Source organism: Ovis aries, chromosome 2, assembly GCF_016772045.2.
Source record: "Ovis aries strain OAR_USU_Benz2616 breed Rambouillet chromosome 2, ARS-UI_Ramb_v3.0, whole genome shotgun sequence".
Classification (NCBI taxonomy): domain Eukaryota; kingdom Metazoa; phylum Chordata; class Mammalia; order Artiodactyla; family Bovidae; genus Ovis; species Ovis aries.
In genome coordinates, this window is record NC_056055.1 from 147,394,202 (window position 1) to 147,407,339 (window position 13,138).

General features: G+C 36.9%; 1 protein-coding gene across 2 annotated transcripts in view; it reads left to right on the plus strand.

Moving 5' to 3' along the window:
• Positions 1-13,138, plus strand: part of KCNH7 (potassium voltage-gated channel subfamily H member 7) — a 539,652-nt gene that overhangs the window by 489,931 nt on the left and 36,583 nt on the right. For both annotated transcript variants that reach the window (XM_060411139.1, XM_060411140.1), the window contains exon 9: positions 11,625-11,877. In XM_060411139.1, coding sequence (XP_060267122.1) covers positions 11,625-11,877 — 253 coding nt within the window. The remainder of the gene's footprint in view (positions 1-11,624; positions 11,878-13,138) is intronic.

Sequence of the window (13,138 nt, forward strand, 5' to 3'; positions counted from 1 at the left end):
TTTGTTTTTTAGTATCATCCAATTAGTCAGCTTTTCCTGTATACTTCAGAGATCCTGTCCTGTTTCACAAAGGTCCCACTAAACCTGTGGATTACACAAGTAGTTTTCTAGGCTTTGAGCTCCGTTATATGATCAAGGAAGAAAATTCTGAATCTGTTTGAAGTTTTATAAATTATCTTCACATGGATGGAAGATAGGACTTTTGGTTTTAAATACCACCCGATTTATACATTAAATTATTAGGTATAATTTAAATATATATTCCCTGATGGCTCTGATGGTAAAGAATCCTCCTGCAATGCAGGCATCCCAGGCTCAATCCCTGGGTAGGGAAGATTCCCTGGAGAAGGAAATAGCTACCCACTCCAGCTTTATTGCATAGAGAATCCCATGGACAGAGGAGCCTGGCAGGCTATATAGTTCATGGAGTCTCAAAGAGTCAGATGCAACTCAGCACAAATATCTTTACTCCCATATTGCTCTATTCTCTGGTGGCTTAGAGGGTAAATCGTCTGCTTGCAATGCAGGAGACCTGGGTTCGATCCCTGGGTCAGGAAGATCCCCTGGAGAAAGAAATGGCAACCCAATCCAGTACTCTTGCCTGGAAAATCCCATGGACGGAGGAGCCTCGTAGGCTACAGTTCATGGGGTCACAAAGAGTCGGACACAACTGAGCGATGACGCACATGGCAATATAAATTCTGATTTATGCTTAATAGCTTTATATCACACTTTGGTATCTGACAAGGCAAGTCAACTCTTACTAATTTTGCTTTTCTTATTTTGGGGGGCATTTGAGAGTATTTATTATTCCATAGAAAATATATGACTATCTTAGTTCAATTATGACATATTCCATTTGGGCTTTTGAGATAACCCAGAGATCAGATTGTTTTTTCTAGCACACAAAAATCAGAACTTGTAACCAATATCAAAGTTTAGTCGAGAATATATGTAATCATCAGACAAATCAAGGCATGGAGATCCTTCTTCTAGTATGTGTTCTAAGTTTTAACATTGTTGTTGTTCAGTCACTAAGTCATGTCCGATTCTTTGCAACCCCATGGACTGTAGCACGCTGGGTTCCTCTGCCTTCTACTATCTCACAGAGTTTGCTCAAATTCATGTCCATTGAGTCAGTGATGTTATTTAACCATCTCATCCTCTGCTACTCCCTTCTCCTTTTGCCCTCTACCTTTCCCAGCATCAGAGTCTCTTCCAATGAGTCAGCTCATAGCATCAGGTGGCCAAACTATTGGAACTTCAGCTTCAGCAACAATCCTTCCAATGAATATTCAGAGTTGATTTCCTTTAGGGTTGATTGGTTTGATCTCCTTGCTATCCAAGGGACACTCAAGAGCCTTCTCCAGCACCACAATTTGAGAGCATCAGTTCTTTGGTGCTCAGCCTCACTCTTCCAACTCTCACATCCATACATGACTACTAGAAAAATCATAGCTTTGACTCTACTGATCTTTGTCAGCAAAGTGGTGTCTCTGCTTTTTAATCTAGGTCTGTCATAGCTTTTCTTCAAAGAAGCAGGCATCCTAAGTTCATGGCTGAAGTCACAGCCCTCAGTGATTTTGGAACCCAAGAAAATAAAATCTGTTATTGTTTCCACTTTTTCCCCTTCTATTTGCCACAAAGTGATGGGACCAGATGCCATTATCTTAGTTTTTTGAATGTTCAGTTTCAAGCCAGCTTTTTCACTCTTTTCTTTCATCCTCATCAAGAGGCCCTTTAGTTCCTTTTCACTTTCTGCCATTAAAGTGGTATCATCTGCACACCTGAGGTGGTTTTTATTTCTCCCAGCCATCTGGATTCCAGCTTGTGATTCATCCAGCCAAGCATTCCGCTTGAAGTATCCTGCATAAAACTTAAATCAGATTTAACATAGGAGGACCCTAAACCATGCAGAATGAAGCACTTTTGGTCATCAGACATGCACATTTTAGAGTCTGGAAGTTACATAGCTTACAGGACATTTTCTAAAAAGTAATGTCCTATAAATCAATGAAATATTTGTTTACTGTAAGCAATTTAAACTAGACACACCCTGCCACAGATAAATGCCACTCCATAGATAAGAGCTGCCCCACACTTTTAGTGTGCTTGTGAAGAGCAGGCCATTAATCTTTGTCATTATCTAGTCACTTTTCTTTCCAGGTATTACTCAGGAAGGAGAGAGAATGAATCAAATACCTGTTGCTAACCCTTTTCTTTCTATGAATTTTATATTAATTTTTAAATGACTTTGAAATTTCAATATTAAGTTCCTTGCTGCACATTAAAATCATCTGAATATATAAATGTTAGTGCTTCAGACCTACTCTGCAACACGTATTTATACCAGAATTGTTTATAGCTATGTCAGAGCACCAGTATTTTTATGTCTGTTCTAACATGTATCCAGGATTGAGAGCCACTGATTTAGAGCCTAAAATAATTGTGTCTCCTTCAGTAAGATTTTTCTAATGCTCTTAGATATTCTTACCTTTGTTATTAAATTCATTCTTAAATTTATCTATCTTAGTCAACCAAATGAAATACATTATACATTTCCATTTTTACCTGCTATTTTTCTTCCTTATAGCCATGCTAACATATTGTCTGTCTCGTTTTTTCATTTGTTCTTTGCCTTACCACACGATTTGCAGGCTCTTAGCTCCCTGACCGGAGATTGAACCCCAACCCCCAGGGAACTGAAGGTGCAGAGTCCTAACCACTGGACTCTCAGGGAATTCCCTATCTGCCTCACTCTTACTGGACTTTTCCTTTACTTTGTTTTAGTCTGATTTGGGCTGGCTTTGTTTAAACAGGAGGAGAGGTCCTTGAGGATTTACTCTTGGATGTTCTAAGTATCATATCAGCAACAAAAAGAGATACATCCATTCTCTTTTGAAAAAATCCTATTTATTTTCCATATGAATTCACTAGATTCTCCAAAACAGTTTTGAATAGTAGTAGCTGACTTTTTGAAAATAATTTTACCATTAAAACTATTAGTTTAAAAAAATCCTTGCATTTCTGAAATAAATCCTACTTGGTCACAGATATTTTTGATATTTTGTTGATTGTATTAGCCCGTAAATTATTCATAACTGTGCATCTATTTTACAGTGATATTGTTCTATAGTTATAAGCTTTTTAAATTTAAAGAAATCATCTGTTAAACTATGTGGTCGTGGTGGTTTTAATAGTAGTTCTTTAACCACCATTCAATCTCTACTATGGTAATTATTTATTCTGTTTCTTTCTTGGTCAATATTGATAATTCATATTTGGGAAAAAATTAATGCATTACATCTAGGCTTTCAAAGTTGTTACAAAATGGCTTCAAAGATTCTCTTTTAACTCATTTATTCAGTCTTTTTCCATATCAGTAGCTACCTCTGCCTTATCATTGCTAAATTTGCATATTTTTGTTCTTTTTTCCTTCCTTTAGCGGGCCTTTGAAAGATTCACTTATTTCACTGTATTTTTATGAACTAGCATTTGGATTAATTTATTATTGCTACTATTCTTTTCATTTTCAGCATTTGCCTTCATTACCCTCTTTTTTATTTCTTTGTCTTGTTCTATTATTTTTACATTTGTTTTAAGTTTTTTTGAGTCTTTCTTTCTGAAATAACTAAGACATTAAGACTAATATTCTCCTTTCGATGTAAATTTTTCTGTGGTTCCATGGATTTTGATATGAATTTTTCTACTGCATTCTAAATTACGTATTTTTTGATACAAAGGTTATCATAGAGTGTTGTTCTTAATTTTCATGTTTCTGATTTTTAGTCACTTTTTAATTATTTTTTTTAGAGTTAATGGTCTATATAACATTTCCACTTTTATAAATGTTTAAGTACCCACACCTAATACAAAATGAATCTATGACTGCATTTGTTTACAAGGACTCACTTTTATGAAGTTTTCCAAAACATGTCGTTTTATTTTCATGGGGATGGGGGAACCCTGCTCTCTCTTTAGTCATACTTACTTCATTCATGTGCAATGCAATTGAATTATGTGATTTCATGAACAAGTACAGCTGACGTACATATGTTTTGGAACTTACACAGCTGGTTTGAAACTCAATTTGTAGAAGTAGGAATGTACAAGAACACAACAATATGGAACATTTGGAGTGTTGGGTAACAAGACTAAACACATTCTACAGAAGCGGAATCTAATAGATGGAGGAAGAAAACTTCTGCTATTTTGAGAGCTTCTGCTATTATGAAAAAAGTTATAAAATTGCCAATAGAACCATCACTTTCCCTAGAAAACAACTGAATTGTTTTAATCTTTCTGGGAAACAAATACCATAACCAGTACAAAAAAAAAATAGCATTTATGCCACATTTCTGTTCTTTGTTGCTTATTGATAAAACCGATGAATGAATGGAAAACATTTTGTACTTCACCATACTAGTAGCAACTGTAGAAATCCACTCTGATGAACAGCTATGGCAAGTCACAAGGGTTGAAGGAATCCTGGACTAAGTTTAGAGTCTTAATTCTTCCACAAATAAAATCCCTGAATGAACTTTTTGTTGTTGTTTATGCAGTTAGTCATGTTCGACTCCTTTTGACCCCGTGGACTGTAGCCCGCCAGGCTCCTGGGTCACTGGGATTTCCTAGACAAGAATACTGGGGTGGGTTGCCATTTCCTTCTCCAGGGGCTCTTCCCAATCCAGGGACTGAACCTGCATCTCCTGCATTGGCAGGTGAATTCTTTACCATGAAACCACCAGGGAAACCCTTAATGCACTTATTCTTTAGTTTCGTGTGAAAAAATGGGGAAATCACCCTTCTATAGTCCTTATATGAAGCTGATAAATCAAAACATGATTGTAACATATTACATATGAGAAAATTTTCTGAAACATAAAGCTAGATTCAAGTTCAAAATGATATATCAGATGTGAAGTGGTACTTAAATCACTTTTTCATTACATGGCAGACTGCACTGCCCTTTTCCTTAATTTGTAGGCAAGCTCAGCTCATCTAAAATCCGTCCATTTGTTAAAAAGTATTTATGAAGTATTCCTTCATCTCTTCCTTCACTCCCTCTCTCAAATAATTGGGAGGTTGAGGGGAAGGTCCTGAAATTGTTTTTCAGGATGCGGATCCCTTCTGTTGCCTTTAGAAACTTTCCTGAGTTCCAGGGTTTCCCCCGAGACCTTATTTCAAAAATCCTAGTGTACCCTCTTAAGTCAGGCCTTTGCTGATTTAGCAGAAGGGCTCCAGAGTTGGAGTAGCAAGACTATGTATGTAAAAGTAGTAAATCCCCTCTGCCTATACATCATCACTCACACTGCAGCTCATCCTAGGCCCTGACTTAACTGGGATCAGGTTAAAGTTTTAGTGTCCTTCTGAAAGCAAAGGAACATATCATAATTAAGCTGTTAACTGGGGATGTGAACTGCAGGCCAAGGAAGGGAGAAGGGGAAGATGCAGGAAGGAGGACTCTGTTTTCATTTTTCAGAGAAAATTTACTTGTAGCACAACTGGTTCAGGATTTATGACAGTTTTCCATGTCTGTGTGCAGCAGCATTTTGTTCTGCTCATGTTTTTTGCCTAAATGATGTAACCATATGATATATGTTGAAAAGTTGCATGCAGAAAATTAGTTAATTTTCACAAGACTTATAAAAGCCCTTAGTCATGGATTCTCTAATACCCTGCTTTGCCAGCAATCTGACCACATGTGATAGTGCTATGCATTAAAACAATTCTTTCTTCTCATTAGCCACATGAAAGTAAAATAAGAAAGGAGATGAAAAAGCAGTTTGAGATTTCAGACTAAGACTATATATATTTGTATGTTTAAAACTGCTAAAAGAATGTACCTGACTTGATCAGTGGATAAACAGGTAATCACCCAGGAAAGATGAAAGATGTGTTCTCCCTATCCCTTAATGATAAACGATAATCGTAGAAATAATATAATCTGGGATGACCTCAAAATTGTGAAATCCATTAAGGAACATTATCTTCTAGAAACAGTGAAAAGTGAGGTTTAGTATCTTTTAAAGATGTTATCAAATCTAGAATGTCCACATAGTATGTAATAATTATATTAGAATTTTTTAAATGGTATAAAATATTAAGGCTGTGATTTAGAGTAGAGATTTAAGATTTGATTTATTTCTTGCATAATCTATTTGATAAGCATACTTGAGTTTTAATGTTTCATTAATGAGTGTTAATTTATGTTTTGATTAATACTAGTTTATCAAGATTTAAGTATATTTAAGGACCCAAGGAGATTTCCTACTGTTAGTTGTCACAGTTATCAAAGTTGTTTCTATGATTAATTTGCTGTTTAGGGGAACCATTTGCCGCATTCAGACTGTCTTTCTCCATGTGCCCTCTTCAGGCTGCCTTTAGGAATGGCCCTCTCTGGAGCCCTGCTAAGTGAAACAAACCAAAAGCCATTTATTACAGCATAGGTCAGCTTTCCAATGCTATCTAAGTAGGGGACCTCTATTAGATCTTTTTTTTTTTTTTTTTCAAAATGAAATACAAGAGTTCAAAACACTATGGAAGGAGGGTTTTGGTTTGGTTTATTTTTTTGGTAAAAACTCAATTGTTGACATTCTTCTAACAGAACTTAGCCAGTATACACACCACAAAAAGAGAGTGTTTTGCAATGCAAGCTAAGAAACAGCAAACATTGAATCTTATATCTTCAATCTGAGGAAGGAATAATAGCATTTGATAGATGGTTCATGTGGAATAGTTATTTACATTTTTGCTGTCTCCATTTGTCATTTCTTCAGTCTGACTTTGATTTAATACTTCTATCTTGTTTTGTGGTTGTTGGGTGGTTCTGTTTGAATGTCCCTTAAATTTGATTTCTCTAGTACTAAGTTATAGGATGGATTGCACAGGCACAGAAAGCACTTTTTACTCACTTAAAAGAACAAATGTCTCATTTGTCTTATATAATTTGAGAGTTTCATGGAATTTTATCTACCTACATTCAAGTAAAAGGAAGTTAATTTTGCATTTATAAAATATTCAAGTGACTTTATATCATAATTAAGATATGGAATTTTTATCAGCCTTGAAAAAAATGTTCTGAAACTTTCAGGAACTTTTTACTCACCTTAAATTAGCTATTACCTTGATAGTTCCTTTGAACATCCATTAGTATTGAAAACTTGCATTATAAAAGTCTGATTTGGCATGAAAATGTGGGAAATTCTGAGTAACCTTATATATATATTTTTTTCTAATCAGAGCATTTAGAGGCTTGAGGACCAGGGATATTTTAAGAATGTTTTATTCATTGTTATGCGCTCATGCCTAGTATAGTGCCTGGTATACAGTAGATAATAAATATTTGTTAAAAGAATGAAGACTGCTTTTCCAAGCTGCAGGCCATGAAACTGAGCAATGGCCTTAGTCTGACATCAGGCTAACTCGGTACAACAATGGCTCCATCTGCACAGCAAAAGGTGCTATGTACCCTCATAGCAGCTCCAGAGCCTGACAGACAAGAAGCTTGTGTAGAGTGTAGCAGCATGACTGCAATAATCATTAAACCAACCTGTGTCCCGGTCTGTACTTATGTATTTGAAACAGATTCTCTTTTAGCCAGGCTAAAGACTAAATAAAATGCTAAGGCTTTTATCTGCTAAGGCTCAATAAAATGCCACTATTCGAATGCTAAATGAGGAAGTTCCAAATCAGGTAGTTCAGCAGAGGAACCACCTGACCAGAAAAGGAAATCAACTGGAAGCAAGAAAGGCAACATGGCTGGGCCCAATGGAAGGGGTGCCTTGGATAAATACCCACTTAAACCCTACCTTTCTTCCCACCCTTTCAATGTGCCGCTACCTCTGTTTCAAGACAGCTCCCTCTCTTATAGCTCCCATTGTAAAATCCCTTTACTTAGGCATAACCCAGATTCCAACGCCGCTGACTTACTTAGGACTTCCAAATCTCTGGGCTAGGAAGAGATTCAGTGAATAAATCCTAGCTTCTACTGAGTTCTATGTAATTGACTTAAGAAAATTAAGAAAGTCAGTTAAGGGCTAACATCATAGGAGGGTTCCTTAATCTAGACAAGTCCTTTACGCCAAGATCTGCGAATCTTACCCCCACTACATACAAACAAAGGCCTCTCCACAGAATTCTGTAGTGCCTCCTTAGTTGTTGTTTAGTCACTAAGTCATGTCCAGTTTTTCTGTGATGGCCTGTAGCCCGGACTGTAGCCCACCAGGCTCCTGTGGCCCTAGGATTTTCCAGGCAACAATACTGGAGTGGGTTGCCATTTCCTCCTTCAGGCAACCTTCCCAATCCAGGTATCAAACAAAGCTCTGTCTCCTGTGTCTCCTGCATTGGCAGGTGGATTCTTTAGGCCACTGAGCCACCAGGGAAGCCCCATGGTACCTCCTACTAGAGTTATTTTCTCCAGTGATTGTTGCTTCTATTAAGATTGGTGTTAGGAGCTGACAACACATGAGAAAGACACTTGATAAGAGAAAGATATTGAAAAACTTTCCCAAGTGCCCTTAAGGCTCCATGGATGACTCTAAGAATACTAGAATTCCAAAAACATCGTTCTAAATTGATCTAGCAACTGACTACTTTCAAAAAGGATTTAAGACAACTCACAGTGAAAACCTGAGTGCAAAATTACAAGCCAAAATGTTTAACACAAGTCATAAAGAGGAAACAAAAGTTAGATGAAAGGAAAAAGAATTAAAACTGTCTTGAGGCAATGGAACACAAAATTTAGTGGTGCATTTCCTAGTCACCAAATGAGACCAACAAAATACATTGGGCACTGTATCTCTCAATTTCTAGCAAAGAGAATGTAACAGTTCTTTAGGAACAATAAATATGTGTGAAAAAAACTCACAGGAAAAGTGAGAAGTAAACTTTCTATTGCATGTCTACAATGCACAGGATGATTTACATTCATTAGCACATTTAATTGTGGGCACAACACTGTGAGGTAGATACTATTTTTACAGTAAAGGAAAATGAATCTCAAGAAAAGTTAATTGACTTGATAAAAGTCACAGCTAGTAAGGGATGGAACTAAAACTTCGACTCATGCCTATCTGATTCCATAGCTCATATCACACCCAGTAAGTGTACAACCCCTACCTCGATCTCATGTGCATTTCCAGCTCAAAGCACGCATACACATACACACACACACACACACACATACACACACGTGTGCATGCACAATTTTTTCTTCTATAACCAGGTTATACTCAGAAAATATACCTTGGAAACCTCAGGAAAAATACAAAGCTAGCAGCTGTAAGTTCAGCATCCTCATTCTGACTACTATAATGGCAGCAGTATCTCCACTAGTGGTGGTCAGTGGCTTCAGTCGTATACGACTCAGCAACCCATGGACTGTAGCCTCCCAGACACCTCTGTCCATGGGATTTTCCAGGAAATAATACTGGAGTGGGTTGCCGTTTCCTTCTCCAGGGAATCTCCCTGACCCAGGGATGGAACCCACCTCTCCAGAGTCTCCTGCATTGCAGGCAGATTCTTCACCACTAAGCCACAGGGGAAGCCCAGTATCTCCACAATTTGTGTGAAATATAAAATGCCTTTTTGTACCATATTATAGATAAATCCTAAGAAAAAAATAGGCATATCCAACTTGTTTCTTGGAATAATGTTCCTTATGTTTTTATTTGTATAAGGATACCTGAGAGTTATGCTGAGATCACAATAGTGGGCTTTAGCCAGGAAAAGTAAATCATATGCAAAGAAGCCAGTGAACTGGAGTCTGTTCCTACCATAGCAGAAGACAGTATCCAAACCTGCTTATCTCTAGTCTAACATCACTTGCCAAAGCCAATATGATTAGTTTAGACTGATAGAAGGATCAGCAAACTACAGGACTACTTCCATGAGAGGAGCTGGGTTGCTTATAATCCCAATAAAGAGTAGGAAAAAGGTCTCCAACCCCAAAGGCAGAAATGGACAGAGTTATCATTCTGGAGAGATCTCTGGTCTAAGTAGGAAATGCGACAGGAGTCCAGTCATGGAGGTGAAGCCTGAAGGTTACAGTTAAGGGGAGAGAGAGCTCATTCTTTGGGTCTGAGCTAGGTCCTACAGGAACTTCAGGATAAAAGTCTGGGTTTATGCAGCTGGATAAGCGGTGTCTTGCAATTGGCACACAATAGATGGTACTTTACGACAAATTTGATATTGCAAAGGCTCTTATTCTCTGTCAAAGAAACACAGATGGATAAAGTGACTTGCACAAGCATCAACCTGTGGCAAATTCACGACCAGAACACATACAATGTGGCTTTTCTTCTAAAACACTCCTGAGCTATTTCTGTGAGTGACTCTACAATGAAGGAAGCAAAATGGGAAACAGTGGCTGTAGTATTTCAGGGCTTTCAATGATTCTTTTGTATCACGTCACAGCCAGTCTGACCAATTGCTTCACACAGTCGTCCTGCAGATGCTTTCATATATATAAGTTAACTAAAATATGATTTAATTTGAAGTTCTTCTATGGGTCACATGTATTAGAATTACATACACAAATTTATTATTTATTTAAATAAGTAATTTATTATTACTTTAGCTATAGTGTACAGCAATAACAAGATTGACCCCAAAAGGTCAGAAATCCTAAAATTATATTATCAAGCACTTATAATGCCTCCTCCCCCTACTCCAAAGAATATTTAAATGAATTATTTTTACTGACAGAGGAAAGTCAACCTGAGAGTTAAAAATCTCTATATGCCACCCAAAATAGCTAAGAAATACAGAGAAGCAAGAGTTGGGTACCTTGACTCATTGTATATGGGACATTTTTTTTAATAACAAAATTTTATTCAGTTTAAAGTGAGTAACATTTGTCACAAGTTATTGTTTAATCTTTTTTACAAATTTTTATTTAGTCACTGAATAGGTTGTCAAGACCATAGAGCTGTTAGAAGCTTTATGTATGCATCATAAATTCTGGCACAATTTCTATTTCTGAAAACCGAACTGCACTTTTAAAGTACTTTTGCTGTTCTCCTTTCCTTTCTCTGTTTTCAGTACTTATCAAAATATTTAGTGTAAAATAATGTGCTTATGAAATGTAAATACTCAATGTATTGTTAGCTAAGAGCCCTCTCTGGTATATGACATTTGCAAATACCATGGCTATTTCAGGATCATTATTTATATTAATTATAACTGAGATGTATACCAGAGATAGCAGTCCAAATTGACTTGAGATTCCTTCAGAAGGCTGTCTTTCTAGTTGTACCACCTTTCATTAATTATGTCTTATTAATTGTCACATTGCATTATCTCTGTGCACAGTATGGTGCTACATAACATAATGCAGGCAATGAGAAGCAGTGTGAAATGTTGTAGGCATTATATTTTAATGAGACAGCATTTGTGTTGAGTCTGAATGCCTGCAGTTAATTCAGAGAACACATATTTGAGTTCAAATTCTGACATGTTTAGCTAACCAAATATGCATCAAGTTAGGTGAAGTAGAAGCATTGTGAGACCTCCTGTGTGACAGTTACTACACCTGAAGTGCTGTGAACAAGAAGTATACTTTATTTCAGGTGGAGGTCCTCTGTGTGCTGGTAGTATGAAACTCTTTCTCTTTTTTTCTTCAGGTCCTAAAGGGTTTCCCAGAATGTTTACAAGCTGACATTTGTCTACATCTCAACCAGACTTTGCTGCAAAACTGCAAAGCCTTTCGGGGGGCGAGTAAAGGTTGCCTTAGAGCTTTGGCAATGAAGTTCAAGACCACCCATGCACCTCCAGGAGACACCCTGGTTCACTGTGGGGATGTCCTCACTGCTCTTTATTTCTTATCCAGAGGCTCCATTGAAATCCTCAAAGATGACATTGTGGTAGCTATTCTGGGTGAGTGTTTTAAAATTGGGCAGTCACAAATTCAGCTTTTAGCCAGTGTAGTGCGTAGTTTAAAATGACAGAAAACAGGACTTTCCTATTTATTTATGAGTACTGTTTAAGATTGATGAATAATTTTAAAGCTTTACTTAAAATTCAATTCAAATCATATTAACCTTGCAGAAAATACATTTTCTTGACTCTCTCACTTGTTCTCTGGTGTGTAAATGCTTCCATTCTTGGCAGCCACTTAAGCCTTTGAGGCCAAATATATGAAAATGGCATTTTCCTTTTCGTGTTACAGGATCGTGGATTCATGCTGAGTCCTCATCACCTTAAATAAAATGTATATGTAATAAGCATACTTGCTAGCATGTGCCAATGCCTGTCATCAACTAGGTTTGTATGTTGATGAATTCATCTATTTGCTGTACACTTTACTACTGTGTCCCATCAAATAGAATTATATGAGTCCTTACCTAGGTTATGAGTAATATACGGCTATAAACAACACACAGGGATCAAGGTGTTGAGGAGATAAAAATTCATAAGTTAAACTGGTTTGGGTGCAAAAGAAAGTCCATCTCTCCAATCTGCCTCTTCAAAAATAAATTTAGTCAGTGTGAACTTTTAGGATTTCTTTGGAATATTAGAACAATGGGAAAGCACAAGGGGGCAGAGAGAAATGAGATCAGTTTTTGTTCTCTCCTATCCCCTAGCCAGTAAGTTTAAGGCTCTGTCTCCCTGGGAGCACCCACTCCCAATGTTTAGGAACATATACACTCATTTTTTCCCCATGGATTAAATCTGGTTCTATTTAAATAAAAAGCACATAATTCAGTGATTTCCTTTTACTTGACTCTTGATGTTAACATCCAAAGGATGAGGATATTGTCTGTTTTCTTCTCTATTGTATAGAACCAGTGAGCCTAACACAGAACCCAATACATGAATGAAGATGTTTGAGAGATTTATATATCTTGGTAATTATATCATGATGAGAAATTTTTTAAAAAATTTTCTCAAACTTGATCAGAGGTACAATTTGGTTTATAATCCAATAAGCAGACCAAGAATAAAAATATATTTTAAATCACTTAGCAGCTAGAGTAAAGTGAGATTTTCACTTGATTTGGCCTTGACAGTTCTAGTCTGTTGCCAAGGAAGAAGCATGCATCATTGCATTCCTGATCTTCAAATCAGCCAGCCTTAACTTCTACAGGAAGGTAACAAGCTGTCTTGCTTTATAAAATAGTAATTTTAGAATGTAGTT